The sequence below is a fragment of the Ricinus communis genome, chromosome 2 (genome assembly GCF_019578655.1).
Source record: "Ricinus communis isolate WT05 ecotype wild-type chromosome 2, ASM1957865v1, whole genome shotgun sequence".
Taxonomy (NCBI): domain Eukaryota; kingdom Viridiplantae; phylum Streptophyta; class Magnoliopsida; order Malpighiales; family Euphorbiaceae; genus Ricinus; species Ricinus communis.
The window spans coordinates 256,101-276,481 of record NC_063257.1 but is presented as its reverse complement, the minus strand read 5'-3'; the positions used below and the strand labels follow the sequence as shown (position 1 = coordinate 276,481).

Genomic DNA, 20,381 nt, shown 5'->3' with positions numbered 1-20,381 from the left:
AGAAAAAGAAAAATTAGCATCGTGCATAACCTAAACATTTAATTTTATATTTATAATAGGAGCTGAAAAGGAAAAAGACTACTTCAAAGTACTGTGTGTTTTAAAAGATTTTTAGGATTTAATTAATAATTTTGGACCATTGAGGACTTTTGGATGTTGTGATCCCTAATTCTAGCATATAATTTTTAATTGTATTTTACTGTTTCACTAAATAAAAATAAAAAAAGATTAATAACGCCTTCGTTACTCTTCCTCCACCTCATACAACAACACGTGACCCTCAATGATATTGAAGTCATCAAAGTTATACGTGTACCATTCACTTATGGCGAGTACATCACTTTCTGTACCCTCAAGAGTTTTTGGGTGAAACTTTATTTCATTTTTTTGGGTAATAACTTTATATCATTTTGTTTGTATTTTCTTTTTCTTTTTTTTTTTTCCATTTTTATTACTTATTTGTATACTCAGATTTGGCTTTTCTTTTAGGGGACTATGGACCTTTCAAATACATTTTATTATTTATAATTAAAAATATCTAAATATTTTATTATTTAAATTAAAATAAATTATTATAAAATAAAATATGATAATTTTGAATCTAGGGCCACCCATCACGTTCTATTCTTTGTCTCTACAACAAGGGTGCCATCATCAAAATATTCATGCTACTGATGGATAATAACAATTTAAAAAAATAAATAGAAATAGCACAACTACTTCCAAAATTATTTTATCAAAGATTAAAAAGTAATATTGGATAGCCTACTGAATCTGACATCACACTGAAAGTTACTATTTATAAATACTTATATGAAATTGGACTGAAACTTACTATTTTTTTTTAAAATGACTTGGATTTGATTTATAATAAGTTGAAGCAATAGCACTAAACATCTATTGGGGAGTAATTTTACCTCTTTTCTTAATGAAATAAAATTAAGATTATAAAAACTGCTTCCACAAAAGAAAATTGATAGTTTTCAACTTATCTAAACATATGTTTAGTATAAATAATTTATAAACAAATAAAAAATTAGGAAACTCGATCTATTTAATAATCAGACCTTAAATTTTGCAAACATGGAAATACAATCTTATCTATAGAGCATAGACTTTAAAGCTTATTCAAAAACATTGATGCTTTCTATATATATACATTATAAATAAAATCCAGTTTGTTCACTAACATTATTGTTCAAGTTTAATTTAGTTATTTTTAAATTTTTTAGACATTTTAACTCGGACTATTACATATTTAGTCCAAATTATTCATATTTTTAAAAAAATAGAAAAGCGAGCTACACACTCCATAGAAAGAGAGTAGATAAAATTAAAAAAAATATATTAATTTTTATACTAAATTATTTAAATTAAAAAATATATATTGATATTTAAATAAAACACGATAAAAAAAAATATACTTCTTATCAGTGGCTAAATTACACTTTATTGCTATATATTACATAGATAAAAGGCTAAATATCTCAATTTTTACTTACTTTATATGGTTGTATAATATTTTTATAAAACTGCCATTTAATCTTAAAATATTAAAAAACATATAAGTAAAAATATAATATGCCACATTAGATGGACAATAATTGAGATAAATAAAAAATAAAATATTATGTAAATTATAATAGTCTCATTCTACAAGGAAAAAACTTCAATTTTTATTGAAGTGATATTATAGATAATAATTTACATAATATTGACAATTGTGTTGCAGTTCTGAATTACTTCAAATGTTAGAAAGTATAAATATTTAATTTCAAGGGGCTTATTAATTTGGTAGTTAACATTTAAAAAAAGGAGATTGGATATTGTAATGAGTAGGTTAGGTTAGCTAATTTGTTCCCCAATCCAAAAAGGAGAAAGCAAATTGACAATTGCCTTCTTTTATTTCCTTTTACTTATTATATCTATATTCTTTTCATATAAAAATCATGGATCTTTAACCAATTTAAAATAACAGTTTAATTCTTAAAAAACTAAACATTAATAATTAAATTTTAAGATAATTCCCTTATTAAAATTATACTTTTTTAATTTCTAAATACTTTATAAATAACAATTATAACCGTGTATATATATATATATATATATATATATATATATATATATATATATATATATATATATATATATATATATTACTAAAAGTTTTTAATTATATTTACAGGATTTTATCCATTTAACTTAAAATGAACTACTGTATCTCTTATATAAATACCTGATTTTAAAATTAATACAGACAATTGCTTCTCAATTAAATGGTTAATATAATATATCCTATTTAAACAAATATCAAAATATCTTTATTTTAAAAATTAATAGAATATAATTCTAATATAAAAATAACTATAAAATCTGATTTTAAAAAAATCAATTTATGCTATAAAAAATTTATCATTTAGAGATGACAAAATTCTATCACTAATTACGCTAAGTTTGTCGCTAATGTTGTTTAGCGACTGACGAATGATATATTAAATTTGTTATTATTTTATTATATTATGGTATAAATTTTTAAATAATGGTATAATTTAAGATTTCAAAGTTTATAATTTATAAGTCTTAAAGATTTTAAAATATCCAAAATTTAGAATTTTATTATAAAATTTCTATTCAAAAATATTATGCATAAAAAGACTTTAATTAATTTATAATTATAAGAAAGATAGTCCAGTATAGAATTATATGACCATAGGAAAAGACGCTGATTCTTTTACGATCCTTTTTTATTATTTTTTTTCAACTTTTTTATGCTTTTTTTAAATTATATTATGATATCTTTTTCTCTTTTGCTATGTTTTTAAATTTTATTTTAAATTATATTTAATATTCTTTTTCTAATATATTATAGTATAATTTTTTGAAATACACATCTTCATATCATCAAAATATACTAGTTGCTATAAAAAATATAATATCACAAGTTTACGAATATCAAATATAAAAATATAAAATAAAAATGATAAATTTATTTAATTTGACTGATTTAACAGTAATACGAAATTAAAATCATATCCTATTAGTATCTTATAAGTATACTTTTAATATCTATTTTTTAAATGAAATTCTAAAAAGTAAGTTCGTAATAATATAAATTAAAATATATAAACTTTCAACATCTTTTAAATATTTTTTTAATGAAATTTCAAAAAATAAAATATATAGAATAAAATTAAATTCATAATTATAGAAATTAAAAAATTATTTTAATATTTTATAAGTATGTTTTTAATATTTTTTTATTTTGATATTTTTTAGTCATATTTATAATATCTTTTTTCTGATAAAATTCTAAAATTCTAAAAAATAAAAAATTTAAAATAAAATTTAAAATTACAATAATACAAATTTTTAAAAAATAACTTTCAGATATTTTATAAATATAAATTTGATATTATTTTTCTGATAAAATCTAAGAAAAAAATAGAAAATTCATTGTTTTAACCAAAAAATAAAAGAACGATGCACCGTGAAAATTCTTCATTCACAGAAGCAACGCCTAGAGTTTAACAGCATTTTATTGAAATTATTATTTAGGTTAAACATATTGTCATTTGGATATTTTATTGTGAATTTTAGTTTTGAAACCTGTTAATGTAAAGATATAAAATCTGATTTCTAATAATAATAACAATAATAATAATAATAATAATAATAATGGAAAGAAGAGGGAAAACAAATTATAATTTCTTTTTTAAAAAATAAATGATTCACGGGCTTATTTTTTGCGCCAAGTATATTAGGATTACAGTTATAAAAAAAAAAACGGATAAAGTCCAACAAGGCAAAAGAAAAAAAAAAAAACAGATGAGAAAGTAATGGCTTCAATTTCTTTACTCTGTTGCAATTGCTACTTCACATCTTTCTCCAACAAGACACCTCTCCATCTTTTGAAACCTAACTTAAACTTCCTCTCTGCTTCACCTTCTTTTCGATTTAACAGTTGCAGAAAGCAACATCTTCCATGTTGCACCAACTCTTTCCCAGACGAAGACCAACACCAACCATTATTGTAATCTCTCATTCAATCCTCCCTTTTCGATTACTAGCAATTATCTACTCGTTTCTTATATTTTTTAAAATTTTGATTTTTTATTTTTTTATTTTTTATATAAACATGGAATAGCTGTCGTTTTAGGCTTCAAGAACCATATGGAAGAAGAGAAGCTTTGTTCAGCGTGGCATTTACCACTGGGTTTACTTTTCCAGGGCTTATTTCTAATGCATTTGCAGAGATTGGTAAATTAGTTATTATTAATGTTATAATAATCTGCTCAAATTTAGGAGCATTATTTTTATAATCGAATCCGTACCTCTTGTGTTCCCACCAGATGACTTCCGCCTTTATACTGATGATGCCAACAAGTTCCAAATATCGATTCCCCAAGGTGATTTCTTCTGCAGTAATACAATTATCATTAACTTGATCCTAATACTGTCACAACTCAGAAATCTCAGACATTTCAAGCGATGAATTATCAAACTGACTACTTGTTCGCGCAGACTGGAGAGTAGGTGCTGGAGAACCTAATGGGTTCAAATCAGTGACCGCTTTCTACCCAGAAGAAGCTTCAGGCTCTAGTGGTATTAATTACAGATGGATTCATTAGTTTTTATTGTTTTTCCTCTTTGAAACAAAGTGCTAAAATATGTTGCTTCAGTCAGTGTAGTGATCACAGGACTCGGTCCGGATTTTACTAGAATGGAGTCTTTTGGCAAAGTGGAAGCCTTCGCCGAAACTCTGGTGGGTTTCTTATTATCCAATTGTGCAGTTGCAAGTGTTTTTTCAAGGTCATTCTATGGAAATGCTTATGTATATATATACACGTGTGTGTGTGGTTGGTTTCTTTTTTGCTCCTTGTTCAGGTTAGTGGATTGGACAGAAGCTGGCAAAGGCCCCCAGGCGTTGCAGCAAAACTTATCGACTGTAAAGCGACTAAAGGTAATATCCATGTCCTGAATGCATTACAAGAGGACAATGATATAGCACATTATATTTTTCTATTGATCGACAGGGATTTACTACATTGAGTACACATTACAAAACCCAGGCGAAGGTCGCAAACATCTGTTTTCTGCTCTTGGGATGGCTTTCAATGGTTGGTATAACAGACTGTATACAGTGACAGGGCAGGTAAGGTTATGGGAAGACCAATTCCTTTTTCTTCTTTTTTGTAGACTAGTCCCTCAGCTTCTAAATCCACGAGCTCGATCCCCATATAGAATTCTAAAAACGCTCAATTTTTATGCAGTTTGTGGAAGAGGAGTCAGAGAATTATGGATCAAAGGTTCAGAAGGTAACTCCATTGAATCAAACCCCATAGTGTAGCTGGATACTATCTTTTTCCTTTTCTTTTTCTGTTTTCCAGTTTAAAGGTTCAACCTTCAATCCTAAAATACCTACAAATATTACAGATATGACTCTGAACCATACTCATAAATTGTTCAGTGTTGTTCTATGAGAACATAAAGCCTAGAACACGCTTCAACTGATCCTACTCATTTTATCCCATGATCATTTAAAAGATTTGATAGGATTGCGGAAGAGGTAGTTACTTACGCGGAGAGGCGTGAATGCATCTGAAGCAGCATAAAACTTTTAGATTTCCATGGTCAACTGAGTATCCAAGCTACTTGGTCTTGCAGGTTGTTTCATCATTCAAGTTCATCTGATAACAGAGGTAGCTGCAGAGTTTATGCCGTTACGATGGTTATCTTTTTCTTGTTTCCCTTTCTCCACTATGGTTTACATTCTTGGGCAACTGAACTGGCCGCAGTATCATGTGCGCTTGTTCAGATTTTTAGCAGGTTTGTCTTCTATGATGGCATCAAAAGGCCTCTTCTTCTCCTGCAAAAGTATTAAAGCAATTGTGAAATTAATACGATGAATCGGTTCAGATGTATTGTGAACATAATATGCTTATTCTCATGAATGTTCATTTGGCTTCTCTCAGGCCAAACTGAACGCCATTTATATGGGAACAGTCTAAATCAAATGCATTCAACCATAGATCGATATTGTCTCCCTTTCTTCTTGCTCGTCTTCCTGGTCTATTTGCCTTTACTTTCTCTTCATTAATCAATTATCATTGATATTCCTTTTCTGACACAAGTCAAAGGTAGTAGAAGTTACTTGCAATAATTAGGGATAAAACTGTGGTATTTTCTGTTTAATGTTTGACTATGAAGATAGAGGTTGAACGTAGGAACTCATCCAACCAATCAGCTTATAGAAAAATGGAGGCATCTGAAAGCTCTGCATAAAAAAGACTATTTTCAAACACCACCCTTAACTTTAAGTTGGAACATATTCTCCCACAACTCATCTTCTCACGATTTCATAAATTTCCATAAAATATCATTTTGGCCCCTATAAAAATTTCTCTATAATTCAGCACTTTAATAAATTACCCCCTAAATAATTTTTTTTAAAAGTACATTTTTATTTAGAAAGAATAAATTGAATTATGTTACATTTATAATTTATAAATAATAACAATAATAATATGATAAAAATTTAATCCATAATAATGATATAAAGTCAACAAAATTTTTGGACACACTAACATAAAATAATATATTATATTTATTCTATGTTCTAAGATATAAAATTTTAAAAATTGATAATAGAGTAATCAATAAAATTAGATAAATCAATGACAGTTTCAGTTTGATTATAAGCATATATTACCCAACTGTTTTCTCAAAATAAATATAATAAAAGAAATTATTGTAAGAGTCCAAAATATTAAAAGATAAGAAAATAATATATAAAAAAAAAAAAAGTCATTTTCTTTTGTTAAAAAAGAAAAAGGGTCAAAATATATGAACTGACAGAGCGTCGTTTTAAATTGGTTACGTTGCAAGTTAAACTTCCAAGTGTTTTGGTAGACGCAGCAGCTTCAAGCAGAGTCCTAAACGCCACGTGTTCCAACTGAATTAGGTCATTGGGCGGCCTCATGCATGGATGCAGAAATGTTTTAAGAGAGAGACGACGATAGCATCATTTTCAGCAATGCATTAGCCTTTGCCTTTCTTTTACGTTTTGGAGGGGCCACAGCACCACCACACCAGTGTCGGCCAGAGAGGGCCTAAGGACGCTGTAATTTCCCTTTTTTCCTCAAATGAAATAAAAATGAAGCTTCCCCCAGGCTATGAGGTTGGCTTTTTTCCATAATTATGTCCAACAAAACAAAAGAGTTTCAGCTTCCAATGAAAAAACACCACCACCTAATATAATAATATGCACAAAACTTGAATGATGCTTTTAAATACAATGCATGACACCAACAAAAGGCACCAGAGACTAAACCTATACACCCAAATGCTGGGACTCTTAACACTATCAAAGAATCATATGTTGATTCTATCATGCAACTTTCTTTTGTTTTTCTTCTTTTTTTGTTTACACAGTTTTATTACCCTATATAACAGATGCCGGAAACCACTTCCAGCATCCATCAAATGCATTACTGTCCTGGAGCTCATCCTGATCTCCATGCAGTATATGAGGTTTTTGATACACTAAGGTAAAAGGAAGACATGTTGGCATCTTCCATGTTCCTTCTCCGCCGTTTGGAGTGACACAAGACATCTGACTTTCTCTGGTGAGAACGACTATGTATGACCTGCAAAGGAAACCCAATATCAACAATCGTACAGATCGCATAAAATTTTTTGTATAAAAATAAAACTAGACTCGTATCCTTTTTCTTTTTCTTTTTTTACCTTCATTTCGAAAAAAAATGAAAATTAAAGAGAATCAATACTGTAACAATAAAATAAACTAGGTTCCCCACCCCTCCTCCAATAATACGATTAAAACCTAAAACCTAGCTGAAATCATGTTCCTGGAACCCGTTGGACAAACAGAAAAAAGGGACTCATATTAACATTGCAAGCTATAACATATCCTTCATGGACAAAGTATTTTCTAGAGCATCACAATCAAATAAATTGGCATTTAGCTCGAAGAAAGTAAAGATTAAGCCGAAGTAAATGACTAAAGCCAAGTAAACTGAATGTGGACTAAGGAAGGAATCAGAGCATGAAGATGAATATATCCATCAACTGATTTGATGTTGATGTAAATAAATGCCATGAGAACATGGGATAATATGCAGCAACCTCAAAATAAATGCCATGAGAATGCTACTTCATATTAGTTTATGGCATCATTTATCCTTTGAGTATACTATCTGAAGCATTGAGCTTTTAGTATTGCACAAATATGTTGAAAATGCTTACCTCTAGAATGCAAAATAAGTAGTTTGCAAGGCTAGATTCGAAGCCCGCCACTCAAGTAGCAGTTCCGCTGCTCTTAGTCCTGCTGCAGTCTTAAGGACACCTGCAGGAAAGAAAAGAAGAAAGAAAAAAAGAAAAACTGCAGTTTAGCTTTCTGCTCCATGACGCATCAGAGTACTCGTAACTTATGTCTCAAAACTTGACATTATATAAAAATAGTAGAATGCTACTCACTGTGATCAACACCTCACCCAGCTGTTTGGTCAGAACCACTACCCTGCATATACTGAGAAGGAGCAGGAACTATAAACTGTGGTTGCGCTGGAACAGGTGCAGCTAAACCTGAAACATGCACTTGCCTGATCAGCTCTACCTGTGTACTAGTGATGCCCAACAGAAAATCTCATCCCTAATAATCAAGCTGTGTCTTTTACTTTGTCATCATACCCATTTTAGATTCTCTTCTTCGTAGGCTCTAATGTCATATTCCAATTTAATCATCTCTCTATTCATGCATTATAATTTCCCTCCAATTTTTAGCTAGTTTTATGCGTCAATGGGAATTTCACTATTAAACTTGTGATACCAGAAGCTGCTATGAAACATAAGCATAAAACAGGACATTAATTTCCATCTATTGCTAAATTGGACATTTCTATCAACAATAAGAAGTTCTAAAGAAAATGCTTACCCGTAGCATATGGTGCTTGAATAGTTGGCATAGGCGAAGTTGTTATGGCATTGACACTAGGTCCACTAAACTGTACAATCTGATGACCTGGCATGGCAAACCCCTGCACTGCTGTATAACCGTGACCTCCAGGAAGAGTTTGACCCAACTGTCCATAAGGATATACTGCTGCATTGACTGTCCCAGGCACACCATATATCTGAAGGTATTGCTGAGCAGCATAAGGGTTATAGACACCCTAATAGTAGGATAAGAGCACATAAGAAATGAAAGCATGCGAGCGTTATGAACATACAATAGTGTGATTGTACAAAACCTAAAGAACAAAGAAATTGACTTTGTGGTCATCATTTACCTGAGGGTAGACATATTCAGGTCCATATCCTGCATAACTGCGTACAAAAAAGCCATCAATAATATCAAGAACATCAACAACATAATTACAGGGTTTCACTAAAGGCATGAATTTGGATGAAGATGACAATGTAAATGATCATTCATGACACTGAAAGAATCCAGGTCTATTCAGCAGCAAACATTTATACAACTCATTTTTAATTCAAAGGCTAAATATAGACAAGTGGTGAGCCTAACAGATCAAACCGTAACATTCCAGGACAAACTTTTCCCTCCCCTCTTGAGAAAACCACAACTATAATCTTGCCTGTTTAATAAACACTGAGCTGGGGCAAATATCCTCTGCAATTACCACTATTTGCTTTCCTGCAATTTCCGATCACACCATGTCACATCTCTGAAGTCTGGGCATAATAAAACCCTTGTTCTGCGAAACTAACTTTTTATTCCTAGACAACTAACATATTCTTAACTAATATTAGCACATACACAAATAGCTATATATAAGGAAATGAAAAGGGAATGGAGAGAGAGAGGGAGTGAGAAATTCTAATCAGAATTGTGCCCAATCAAACTGAAAAATGCGGCCACAAGCTACCCATAGTTGATCTAAATTAATAGCATAGGCTCACAAGCAACTGCAAAGCATATAGGGATAAAACTACTCCTAATTGACATTGACAGTTACTACATATGCAAATAGAAACTTATGTCACAGGCGAATGTCTAAAACCACATACACCCAACAATATATTAAACAGAAGCTTCCACATTTAGTCTAGAAAGTCAGATAACACAAATTTGCAGTGTTATGCTAACAATGGTTCAATCCTGCTTTTCACCCAACTATTCTTTAACATCCAAGTGGAAAATTTGAGCGGAGCTAACAAGTGATGACATAACTAAATATAGTGTCCAAGGCTTGTGTAATGAGCCAGCAAGTGCCCAAGAAACAAATTAGTTAATTCTAGTTTGAAATCAACAATAAAGGGGCAGCAATAGAGGTAAAAAGTAACAAGGAACAACATTTCCCACACAAATAATGTAGCTGCATTCGACATTTGGAAGAAATGGAGTGAGCATCATGTGCAAAAGAGAGTAATAAGTTTTTCTTATCCCATGCAAAACTCACCCATATGGGTGATACATCATTCCCTGTTGGTAGCTATAAGATAGTGGTTGCTGGTAGCCAATATATGTCCCTCGGGGGGTTTGCACATTTGCAGTGTATGGGGCAGCAGGTCTCAAGCGTCCTACAATGAAAGAAAGAAGTGAGAGGAACAGAGAGGAGCATGGGCATACTATTGATTGTCCTTCGCAGAAACAAATACCGTAAGGCATAGGTGGTCGAGGTCGGCCAAGTGAAGCCAGATTACAATTAGCACGTCTGCCATCAATGATAGGTGTAGGATCAGCACAGGCTCTCTTAGCAGCCTCTGGTTCCCGGAAAGTCACCTACACCCTCCATACAAACACAACCCAAAAAAACAAGTCATTCTACAGTCATCATCAAGCTAACGCAGTTTCATATAACTATCTGTATGCATTGGCTAGCACAGGTACAACCATATATAAAAAAGATTAAAATTACTCACAAAACCGTAGCCTTTTGATCGCCCCGTATTCTTATCGGTTATGACAACAGCTTCAAGAATTTCACCAAATTGCTCAAAATAACGGCGCATGGTTTCGCTTTGAGTCTCCCAAGCAAGTCCTCCGACAAAAACTTTTCTATAAGTGGTATCTCCAAAAGGGGAATTCAAGTATTGAAACCCTGAACTCGAACTCGATCCCGAGCCAGGACCCGGAATCGCTTGATAAGCCATACAATTGAAATCGGAAACACGAATTTCTAAAAAGCAATGAAAAGACAAGAGAACCTAGCCTAAATCTGGAATTGGAATTGTGAAACAAAAGATTAAAAAAGAAAAAAAGAAGGAAGATTCTAGATTTAAGTGATACTAAAGTCGACGCAATAGACACTAATAATAAGCCACATCTTATTATAAGAAAAACCCTAGAAAAACCCTAGAATTGAATGAAATATACTTAGAATCCATCTAATTTAGACAGAAAAATTGTTATTTTTTAAAAAAAAAAGAAAGAAAAAGATAGGAAAGCAGGGTGGTGGGACTGAAAAAGCCTGATATTTTTTTTTTCTTAAAAAAACCCTAGAATTAGAATAGAGGTGGGATGGGCCAAAAGAGAGGGAAGGTCGGTGCTGTAATTGGATGGAACATAGAGAGAGATGGGGAAAGCCGAAGAGGTGGGCTTGGGTTTGTATGGGAAAAGAGGTATGGTTGGTCAAGAAAGAATATTTAGGAGGTGTTTTAGAGGATTAACAGTAGTGATTATGCCAAATAGTAGTAACTGTATTAACAGTAAATCTTTTTTCATTGTTGTAGGAGTTGATGATGACGATGATGATGATGGGAAAGAAGAAGGAGAAGAAGGGAAGAAGTCATGATTTGCACTGAAGAGCAAGTGTGTTATTTGTTTTAAAAAAAATAAGGAAAAGAAGGAAAGAAAAGAAGAAGAAAAAAGTTGGACCCTTTTTTGTCTTCCAGACTTCGCAAAACCAAAAGCATACAGCTTGGAATGGGTGCTCCTGCGGGTCCCACTCTCGCTCGCTCTCTCTCTAACCCTAATTGTTCCATTACTCTACATTATTACATTAGCAAATTAGCGAAGCCCAACATGGTCTTTAGTTACACGGGTGTTTTCCCCCATCTGTCCCATTTCTTTCTCTATTTCCATCACTTCTGCTGCTGCTACTTCTGCTGTTAATTTTTTGTATCCAGCTTTCAGAGTTCGTAACTTAATTATGAAGTTTTTTCTTAAAAGAGAAAGAAAAATGAAGTTAGGAAGAAGATAAGCTTCCTTCCCTTATAGCAGAAAAAGTATATCGTTGTCATTGGTGACTGGTGCATTAATCAGCAGATTAGGTCCATTTATTTCAATTATTTATTTCTCCTTTACATTAACCTCAACATCAATAATGTCCTGAACAAGTGTGGAGAAGGGATTTCCTATTTATAAAAATAAAATAAAAATGTTTAGCTCTCATTCCTGCCACAAATTCACAACAGATTTTGTGGCCAGAAAAGTATCACTAATACTTTGGCATCTGTCTATACTCTACAATTTGTAGTATCCTTAATAGTTCGATTTTCCATGAAGATAGAGAATTGCAAGCTTTTTCATTCAAACTGTTGCTTCGTGTACAATTTTAATAGCGTCTACAAATAATAACCAAAGAGGGTGACAGAGAATTTGAAAAAGACGTTATTATTGTCTTGACATGGTAAAAGAAGAAAAGAAAGCTAATGTCTGGTAGTAAAAAGAGAGTTATGGATTAACAATCTTTATTAGATGCTCATGATTTGTTTATATAGACCTAGGAATTGGATAAAGCTCAACAACGGGAACTAAAGTCAAGAAAAAGAAAGGGACCTCTTACTCTCTCTTTCGATGATGCTGCGTGCAACATGCATCATTGTTCTCCTTCATTAAACTCAAATATACACAAGCTGTAGTTTCATTTCCACAGCAGTGATCAACAGTGGTCAAGCACATATGACCTTGGAAAACTCATGACACTCGGACTGGTCTGATTATGGAGTATAATTCGGAAATGTGGGGTTAGGTGAAGGGTGAGAGGTGAGATCAAGAACCTTTTCTTCCTTTTTTTTTTTTTTTTTTTTTAATCTGGCGGGCCAAGAACAGAGGAGGTCACTTTCAGGCTAGTGGATTGGCAATTGAGTCATTTCTAAAACAAGTGGCTAGAGTTTTGGGTCCAATAAGGGGTCCATTACACCTGTTAAGGGCCATATTTTCCAGCAGTGTAGACTTGTAGGGACCATCAGTGACATACGTTCAATGATTTATTTCCCTTTTTCCTTTTTCACCTTTTCTTTTTCTTTAAAAAAAAAATGTTTATTAGAAAAAAATGAAATTTAATTGTTGTAAGTTTAAGTGAAGGTGAATTGATTTGCCGAGACAGAATAATAATCCAAAACTAGTTCGAGGAAAACAAAGGATGTTTCTGTCTGTGTTGATGATGATGATGTTCAGCTGTTGGAAAGCATCTCTAAGCCATTAGTCTAAGATTCATTTTGGGACTAACCAACCTACTCTATTTATTAACTAGCTGTTTTTGTTGCCTTTTAGAATAAGTTCCTCTATAAAGACCCAATTTAGCTAACGTTTTCAGTCCCCACGCATTACAACAACAACGAGAAGAATATAAATCCAACAAGTCTACAATTCTGAGCCTATGCTGTTGGTTACTATTAAGTCCACTTTTTAGATCCCATTACTTTGGCGGTCTAGAGTTTTGTGGATGCGTAACCGACTAACCATTACATTGAAACAGTTTATCCCTTGCACAGTATTACATTTCATCAGTACATGTGGTAAACTTGTGTTTACTCAGGATCCAGTTAACACATAAAACAGCTGCTGCTTGGTGTCCCAATTATATCAATAATATAGGCTTCTAGCACAGGAGCTGGTTTTCCCGGGCATTGTTAATTTATTATAACTGGTTAGCTAGTTGTCGACCAGCGCGCCAATCTCTTCATAATTCTTCACAGCATCAATAAGTGTCTCATCCATTGGCCTATATTTCCATCCTAAATCTTGCAACTTATTTGAACTCACCTTTGCTAACATCCTTTCTCCACTATAACTGTTGAGTTATAAAGCCGAATATAGTTAAGGGGACCAAATGATAGGTAGAAATACCAACAACAACATAATCAAGCAGGAGTTTCAAGATTCTCATTCTAAAATATAACTTGCTTATAACTGAATATACCTTTTCGGATAGTTGTAATGGGGATACATCAACTTCAATTTGTTAATCAAGTCTTGAGTTCTCATCTCGTGTGATGAACATATGTATCTTCCCTCTGCTTCAGGATTCTCATATACTATCAAGAGTGATTCTGCTGCATCACGCACATCTACATAAGGAATGATCCCGTTATCTACTGATTCAGAGCCATCTGTATCCATGGTAATAAATGAATAGGTTAAAAATGAAAGATAAAATCTGTTTTAAGGAATTCTAATGCAGTTCCTACAATGTTAATTTTTGGATTCATTTATCTGGTTCTTCTTTCTAGTACTTATTTTTCCTGTACAAGATGGTTTACTTTTGAAGAAAGGTTTACATATGTATACTGTTTTTTGATCATTAATAATGGTTTCTAGATTGATAATAGAAGCCATGTATATTTGGAGCATTCTTGTAATCTGGGGTGCTTAATGACAATACAAACTAACAGGAATGGCTTTGGAATGAAAACCTCTCAAGAGCTGTAGGAGGTGTAAGCTAGTGGCATTCATTGTTGGCTGCAGCAGTGGCCCTATGATTAGAGCAGGACAAACTGTTAAGATGTTTAGGTTACACCGCTTTGCAAATGCCCAAGCTTCTTTTTCTGCAGCAGTCTTAGAAAGGAAATACCAGTTCTGGAATTCACAAGTATTACGTTAAGACTTATGTTTAATGGACAAAATTAAATTGGAGAGCAACACATTAAGTTTTGGTTCATGAGCGAGAATGGAATATAGTGCATGTGGAAGCTATTATGACTCCGATACCTTAATTGCCTCACAGAATTCCAAGTCAGACCAACACTCCTCATCCATGACTTGGTCCTTTGGCCAACTTGGATTTAGCACAATGGCAGCAAGTGAGGACACAACAATTACTTTCTTCACTTTAGCCTTTGAGCTCGCATCCAAAACATTTTGCGTACCAGTGACAGCAGGTTCCATTAGTTCTTCCTGCAAAGAGTTATTAACGAGCAAAAAAATCTCAAATTTGTGCAACCAAAGGATGCATGCAACAAACATATTACTAGTGTTATGCATTTGTATCAAGTCATTTATGTGAGAAATTTTATGTGTATAAAAATCTTTTCTTTTGTCCTAATGTTCCTAGCTTCTCTTATGTATTAGTTGTCTAATTTAACTACTTTGTTGGCTGTGCATTATTAAGATTTTGGGCGTGTAGCAACCAAGCTACAGTTTATTCTACCCCTCATCAATCGAGTAGTGATGAAATCACTGAAGCGTTCCTTCTGGTGACTTAACTGCACCCTTTGCAGGCATCTAAACTCAGGATTAAAAGAGTCGGACAGAAAATTGAATTGAAGTCAAACAAGATATCTTGCCTTGGAAGTAAGTTGACTTGGATGTGGAAGTGGGCTAGCAACATGGAAAACCCCGGTGCATCCTCGAATAGCAGGAGAAAGACTTTCATAGTTCAACAAATCAGCCTTGAAGAGTTTCAGATTCACTGCAGCGTTTTCCAATTGCTTCAGATGTGCGTTCTTGTCATCGCCTTCAGAGGAGAGGAGGAATAATAGAGTTAAGATCTGGATGGAGGTTAAGTTTTGAAAATTGTATTGAACTATTCAATATGCTAAGATAATAGAAAGATTAAATTTTACAGTGAGTTCTAGAAGAAGCAAAACTTACATGGGTCTCTCACAGTTCCATGGACCACATAACCCTTAGAAAGAAGAAGCTTCACTAACCACGAACCCAAGTACCCTCCTGCACCTGTCACACAGACTTTTTCTTGGTCTGACATTTTTTTCCCTTGTGTAACTGATTTGAAAAGCAGAGTCTAAGTAATCCTCCTACAGATTTCTAATGAAGTACAAGTTCAGAAATGAACCGATAATCTAACATAAGAATTTGGCTCTGAAGACCAAACCAAGTTGAAAACGAAGATGTAAAAATAATTAATCAATCAAAAAGACACTAGAAAAAAGTCAACAAAGAGATGCTTAATGAAGTACAATTACAGAAATGTTTCTGAACTAATAATATAACATTAGAATTTGATTATGATGACGTGACTAAGTTGAGACAAAGATGTAAAAAGAAAAAAAAAACTAATTAATAAAACAAAGACTAAAAAAAGGGCAGTAAATTAGATGTCGTCATCAACTAGGAAGGCATTATTAACATATAAAATGTCCCTTGATAGCAACTTTTATGTCCATAAGTTATCAACATGTGCTCGAACTGCAATTGATTAAGCGGTTCCAAAACTGGCAGATCCTGCCAGCAAATTTCATTATTTAAAATCTTCAAACGGGCCATATTGTACACTCAAAATAACATTTAACAAATTCATTTCAGCACCCAATTTTAAGAAAAAACAGAGACTTACCCCTGAGTGAGGGCGGAAAGTTGCAGCCTCAAAAGAAATCAATTTGTCACTATGGATATCAGTTCCTTCTCTTTTTCTTCATGATCATATATACTAAAGTTAAAAAGGTATTTCATGAAATTCAAGTATGCGGCGATGGAATTGGGCTGTCAGTCTTCGTCACGTCTGCAGAGAGGCCAGGCCGACCCAAGTGCTGATTTCTTAGCTAGCTTTGGTTTTTCTTTCGGCATAGTTTTTGCACGTCTTCCATTCCCGTCCTGATGGTATTAGAGATATTCTTATACAGGATAGGATTGGAGTTTTGCGTATCTGCAATATGCAATGTTCCTTGGGCATTCATTAGATATTGAGAAAGTCCATTGTTAAAAAAGCCGCTTCAATTCTATCAGTTGGATCAGCGTTAATGGCTGCCTCTGGATCAGATTAAATTGCAGAGTCCCGACCGGCGCAGTTTTTACCAGAGGATTGCCGTTAAAAGCTGTAGTTTTCGTGTTATTTCTAAATTAAAGGCCATTGCTTTCAACTACTACTATGCCATATGCCATATGACGGAAGAGCAAAACAACAAAATCTAATACGTGTACCAATGGTGATGATGCTGATTCCAAACCCAAGGACAAGGTAGGCAATTACGATCTTTAAAACACCTTACCTTCACTCAACTATACTAACTTAAGTATCCAAGTTGTTCTCCGGGCACATTGTCTGAACTCTCTGGCTTGTTACTTTGCAGGTCCAACAAAAACAGTTTGCCGCAGCGACATCAGCTCACATCAATGATGTTTCAGAATTTAGCCAGCTGAGAACTAGTAAATTGATAGCATGATATGGAATATGCAATTAACTACTACTTATCAGACCATGGATTTGGCATTACTATATGTTTCCAAGCTCAACTATTGTTCTTTCATCTGATCTGAATCTTCAAGGTCGGAGAAAAAGACTTCCGACCTCAACATCAAACATAAGGATAGAATTAACCGAAACGGAGCAGTCACCATTATGCAAGAAACAAACCTCAGGACCAAAAAAAAGAACAATTCTGCGTGACAAAATGAACCAAGTTACGCCCGTTATTTATAAATCATAAGTGGAAAGTTTTTATGAACTTCACTGCCAGAGTCTTTCTCTATTTAATTATTGCTTCTAAACCAAATATCCTCGTGACAGAAATGATACATCAAATCTATCTTTCTTTCTTTAACCCAAGATTCCAGCCTTTTGATAACTCTGCACAGAATCGGCAATAGTTTCCTCTAATGAACGAGTATTCCAACCAAGTCTCTGCAATTTTTCTGAGCTCAGCACAAGGTCTTCTTCCCCTTCCTCAGTGAAGCTGCAAGCCACAACAGATACAGAATCGGATTATGCATAATACAAAAGAATGGGAATAATAGATAGCTTGATTTTACTAGTCATAATTAGGCACAAACGATAGACCGCCAATTAGTTGTTCTGCAACAAGATCCATACCTATTAGGATAACTGTAGTCAGGGTATAGACTCCTCAATTTCTCAACCAGGTCTCTTGTCTTGATTGCATGTGCCGTGCATATGTATCGCCCTTCTGCCTCAGGCTTCTCATATACCAACGCCAGTGCTTCAGCCACATCACGCACATCAACTATCAGCCGAAGCTTGTTTTCCAACGACTCATATCCTCCTGCATGGCATGTCAAGTTACTATCTGAAACAGAGAAAGACCCCAAGCTTGAATGGCATAAGAGTCATAAGACAGAAGCTATCAATTCTATTTCATAACAATTAAGCCAATCTTTTAGCTCAGATCCAAGTTTCCAAAACCATAAAAGATATATACAAATGAAATTATAAAAATAAAAAGGAAAAGGAAAAGGCAAAACGTGGCAATCTGCTTCTGGAAGTATGAACTTCAGCCCAACAGCATAAATTTGCAAAAGGGCAGAAATTAAAATCTTATCACTATCACTTTTATGCCAGCTCAGTGGTTGCGTTTCAAATCTTTCAAGCACAGAATTCAATCCTGAAATTATAATGCTTCACTGCATGAGCAGAGATACTACTAGATAAAATGATACGAGCAATTGACTTAACAAGAAATGAAGATGACCAGATAATTACATGCATGTCCAGATGAATATTGCAGCATAGGTATGCAAACAGAGCACCTTTCAAAAGCTTAACAAGAACCAGGCTACTTGCATTGACTGTAGACTGCAAAATTGGCCCCAAAATGAGGGTAGGGCAAACAGTTACAACATCAAGCCCACTTTGTTCTGCATACTCGAAAGCCTCAGTTTCTGCTACTGTCTTGGAAAGGCAATACCAGTTCTGGGACAAACAAAGAACTATTGATTATAGTGCACAGAGGACAAAACCAAGCATACTTCTCCCTCAAAATGATTATATGACCAGTACTAATATGCCAATATGTAATCTTCACAAAGCGAACTAACAGAAACAGAACTTCAAAACGCTAGTTGACTTTTTGACTTGGTCACCTTAGTTGTTCTGCAATATTCCTTGTTGGACCAACAAGTCTCATCCATCATTTTACTCTTGGGCCAGCTTGGGTTCATGAATATTGCAGCTCCAGATGACACAACAACAACTCGCTTAACCTTTGCTTCAGCACATGCTTTAAGAACATTCTGCGTGCCCTTTATAGCTGGCTCTAGGACTTCAACCTAAGATCGGGCGATGCAAGCAATCTCATTATAATTGATTATGGCAATATTTTTGAGTAATATGCTAAAGAAAACAGATTAATAAAAAAGATACTGTAACTAGGGTCATTACTTCAGGATTTGGTACAGTGGTGGAGGGAACAGGGCTAGCGACATGAAAGACTCCAGTGCAACCTTGAATTGCAGCATTGAGGGAGTTGTAGTCCAGTAAGTCTGCCTTAACAAGTTTCAAATTATCAGATGCCTTGTCAAGCTTGCTCAAGTGAGCATACTTCTTATCCTCTGCATAAAATAGTTGAAATTCATAAATGAAACATAGCTTAACAAAATAATTCTAGCAAAAGCACTATATCATATGACGGTTACCAGATAAAAAACAAGATGAGATTCTCAGCAAGTGGAGAAGAGGCTACGGAATAGTTGCCTCAAAATCAGGGGTTATATATGATTTTTATGAAAAATGAAAGAACTGAATTCAAAAGTTGATTAAATAAGAAGGAGAAATTGCAAAGTGTTCCATTTCCATGAACCAAAGAAAGCCTTAAAACTTGCCAGCAAGAAGTAGCCACTTGGCAATACAAATTTGGATTTGTAAAAGGAGGATTTAAGCAGAAGAGCCAATCTCGGGCAAAGTAGTAGACAGATGATCAGAAGTAGAAAAGAAAGCAATTAATATTCCAATAAAAACAGCAGTTAGAAAGATGAAATGAAGGACGGAAAAACAGACTATAAAAAATCATATCAACAAAGTAGAAGAAAAAGGCAAGAGGTTTATAGTGTTACTGGGATCTCTAACTGTTCCACGAACAATATAGTCCTTGGAGAGAAGAAGCTGGACGACCCAAGAACCTAAGTAACCCCCAGCTCCTGTCACGCATAATTTGCCCTTTGTTGCCGCCATTCTTTGTGTTTTTTTTTTTTTTTTTTCTTTCTTATGATTCAAACACTAGCCGCTTTAATTCTTTGTAATCGGTTTTGTGCATCAGTCCGAGTCTCCTATGAAGCTCAAAGTCAGTACAGATTCTTGATTTTTAAATGAATGCCAGTGAAATGATAACAAACTAATGATAAGAAATCAGGTTTTTAATTAAGAATGATAGGTCCCACAGAAAATTTGTTTAAAAATAGAAAAGTGCGGAACATATGCTGGCACAAAAGATTATTACACAAGTGCGTAATCGTTTTATTTTCTCAACACGTGCTCTGCTTCTGA

General features: G+C 33.6%; 4 protein-coding genes across 11 annotated transcripts; 1 reads left to right on the top strand and 3 right to left on the bottom strand.

The window, feature by feature from the left end:
* The first annotated feature begins 3,744 nt into the window (after positions 1-3,744).
* Positions 3,745-6,028, top strand: LOC8273663 (psbP domain-containing protein 3, chloroplastic). 4 transcript variants are annotated; one of them, XM_015718445.3, is made up of 10 exons: positions 3,748-4,030; positions 4,145-4,257; positions 4,350-4,406; positions 4,522-4,602; positions 4,680-4,762; positions 4,885-4,960; positions 5,034-5,152; positions 5,271-5,315; positions 5,665-5,699; positions 5,796-6,028. In XM_015718445.3, exons 1-9 carry the CDS (start codon positions 3,837-3,839, stop codon positions 5,689-5,691), a joined length of 795 nt encoding a protein of 264 aa, XP_015573931.1. In that variant the 5' UTR covers positions 3,748-3,836; the 3' UTR covers positions 5,692-5,699; positions 5,796-6,028. The 4 variants fall into 4 exon arrangements, with proteins under 4 accessions (XP_048227031.1, XP_015573931.1, XP_015573936.1 ...); XM_048371074.1 differs by lacking the exon at positions 5,796-6,028 and having other exon boundaries at positions 3,745-4,030; positions 5,545-5,753; XM_015718450.3 differs by having other exon boundaries at positions 3,749-4,030; positions 4,157-4,257; positions 5,665-6,028.
* A 1,115-nt stretch (positions 6,029-7,143) lies between these two features.
* LOC8273664 (RNA-binding protein 24-B) lies at positions 7,144-12,154 on the bottom strand. Of its 3 annotated transcripts, none has more exons than XM_048371072.1 (8): positions 10,906-12,150; positions 10,642-10,765; positions 10,443-10,563; positions 9,309-9,345; positions 8,954-9,152; positions 8,497-8,604; positions 8,266-8,365; positions 7,144-7,646 (listed from the first exon to the last, which is right to left on the bottom strand). In XM_048371072.1, exons 1-6 carry the CDS (start codon positions 11,134-11,136, stop codon positions 8,510-8,512), a joined length of 807 nt encoding a protein of 268 aa, XP_048227029.1. In that variant the 5' UTR covers positions 11,137-12,150; the 3' UTR covers positions 7,144-7,646; positions 8,266-8,365; positions 8,497-8,509. The 3 variants fall into 3 exon arrangements, with proteins under 3 accessions (XP_048227029.1, XP_048227028.1, XP_048227027.1); XM_048371071.1 differs by having other exon boundaries at positions 8,954-9,191; positions 10,906-12,148; XM_048371070.1 differs by having other exon boundaries at positions 8,954-9,191; positions 10,443-10,765; positions 10,906-12,154.
* Positions 12,155-13,552: 1,398 nt separating this feature from the next.
* LOC8273665 (cinnamoyl-CoA reductase 1) lies at positions 13,553-16,970 on the bottom strand. Of its 3 annotated transcripts, none has more exons than XM_048371069.1 (7): positions 16,503-16,970; positions 15,800-16,390; positions 15,493-15,662; positions 14,918-15,103; positions 14,623-14,785; positions 14,130-14,277; positions 13,553-14,000 (listed from the first exon to the last, which is right to left on the bottom strand). In XM_048371069.1, exons 2-7 carry the CDS (start codon positions 15,912-15,914, stop codon positions 13,862-13,864), a joined length of 921 nt encoding a protein of 306 aa, XP_048227026.1. In that variant the 5' UTR covers positions 15,915-16,390; positions 16,503-16,970; the 3' UTR covers positions 13,553-13,861. The 3 variants fall into 3 exon arrangements, with proteins under 3 accessions (XP_048227026.1, XP_048227025.1, XP_025013164.1); XM_048371068.1 differs by having other exon boundaries at positions 14,130-14,319; positions 15,800-15,931; positions 16,503-16,641; XM_025157396.2 differs by having other exon boundaries at positions 14,130-14,319; positions 16,503-16,639.
* A 579-nt stretch (positions 16,971-17,549) lies between these two features.
* On the bottom strand, positions 17,550-20,250 carry LOC112535336 (cinnamoyl-CoA reductase 1-like). Its single transcript, XM_025157902.2, has 6 exons — positions 19,952-20,250; positions 19,281-19,450; positions 18,983-19,168; positions 18,650-18,812; positions 17,976-18,165; positions 17,550-17,838 (listed from the first exon to the last, which is right to left on the bottom strand). The coding sequence occupies exons 1-6, from the start codon at positions 20,067-20,069 to the stop codon at positions 17,703-17,705; spliced, it is 963 nt and encodes a 320-aa protein (XP_025013670.1). The 5' UTR covers positions 20,070-20,250; the 3' UTR covers positions 17,550-17,702.
* Between the last annotated feature and the right edge of the window lie 131 nt (positions 20,251-20,381).

Bases quoted from the DNA above. Each gene is read 5' to 3' on its own strand.
- LOC112535336 (XM_025157902.2), bottom strand. From the start codon at position 20,069: ATGGCGGCAACAAAGGGCAAATTATGCGTGACAGGAGCTGGGGGTTAC. The intron at 18,813-18,982 runs GTGACCAAGTCA...TGTTTGTCCCAG, and splicing joins AATATTGCAGAACAACTAAG to AACTGGTATTGCCTTTCCAA. The intron at 18,166-18,649 runs GTGCTCTGTTTG...CATGCCATGCAG, and splicing joins TCTTGTTAAGCTTTTGAAAG to GAGGATATGAGTCGTTGGAA.
- LOC8273664 (XM_048371070.1), bottom strand. From the start codon at position 11,136: ATGGCTTATCAAGCGATTCCGGGTCCTGGCTCGGGATCGAGTTCGAGT. The intron at 9,346-10,442 runs GTGAGTTTTGCA...TTTTGTACGCAG, and splicing joins ATGATGTATCACCCATATGG to TTATGCAGGATATGGACCTG. The intron at 8,605-8,953 runs GTAAGCATTTTC...TGCATGTTTCAG, and splicing joins TCAAGCACCATATGCTACGG to GTTTAGCTGCACCTGTTCCA.
- LOC8273665 (XM_048371068.1), bottom strand. From the start codon at position 15,914: ATGTCAGACCAAGAAAAAGTCTGTGTGACAGGTGCAGGAGGGTACTTG. The intron at 15,663-15,799 runs GTAAGTTTTGCT...TCTCCTCTGAAG, and splicing joins TGGAACTGTGAGAGACCCAT to GCGATGACAAGAACGCACAT. The intron at 14,320-14,622 runs GTTTTCATTCCA...CCATGGATACAG, and splicing joins CCTCCTACAGCTCTTGAGAG to ATGGCTCTGAATCAGTAGAT.
- LOC8273663 (XM_015718445.3), top strand. From the start codon at position 3,837: ATGGCTTCAATTTCTTTACTCTGTTGCAATTGCTACTTCACATCTTTC. The intron at 4,603-4,679 runs GTATTAATTACA...ATGTTGCTTCAG, and splicing joins AGAAGCTTCAGGCTCTAGTG to TCAGTGTAGTGATCACAGGA. The intron at 4,763-4,884 runs GTGGGTTTCTTA...CTCCTTGTTCAG, and splicing joins AAGCCTTCGCCGAAACTCTG to GTTAGTGGATTGGACAGAAG.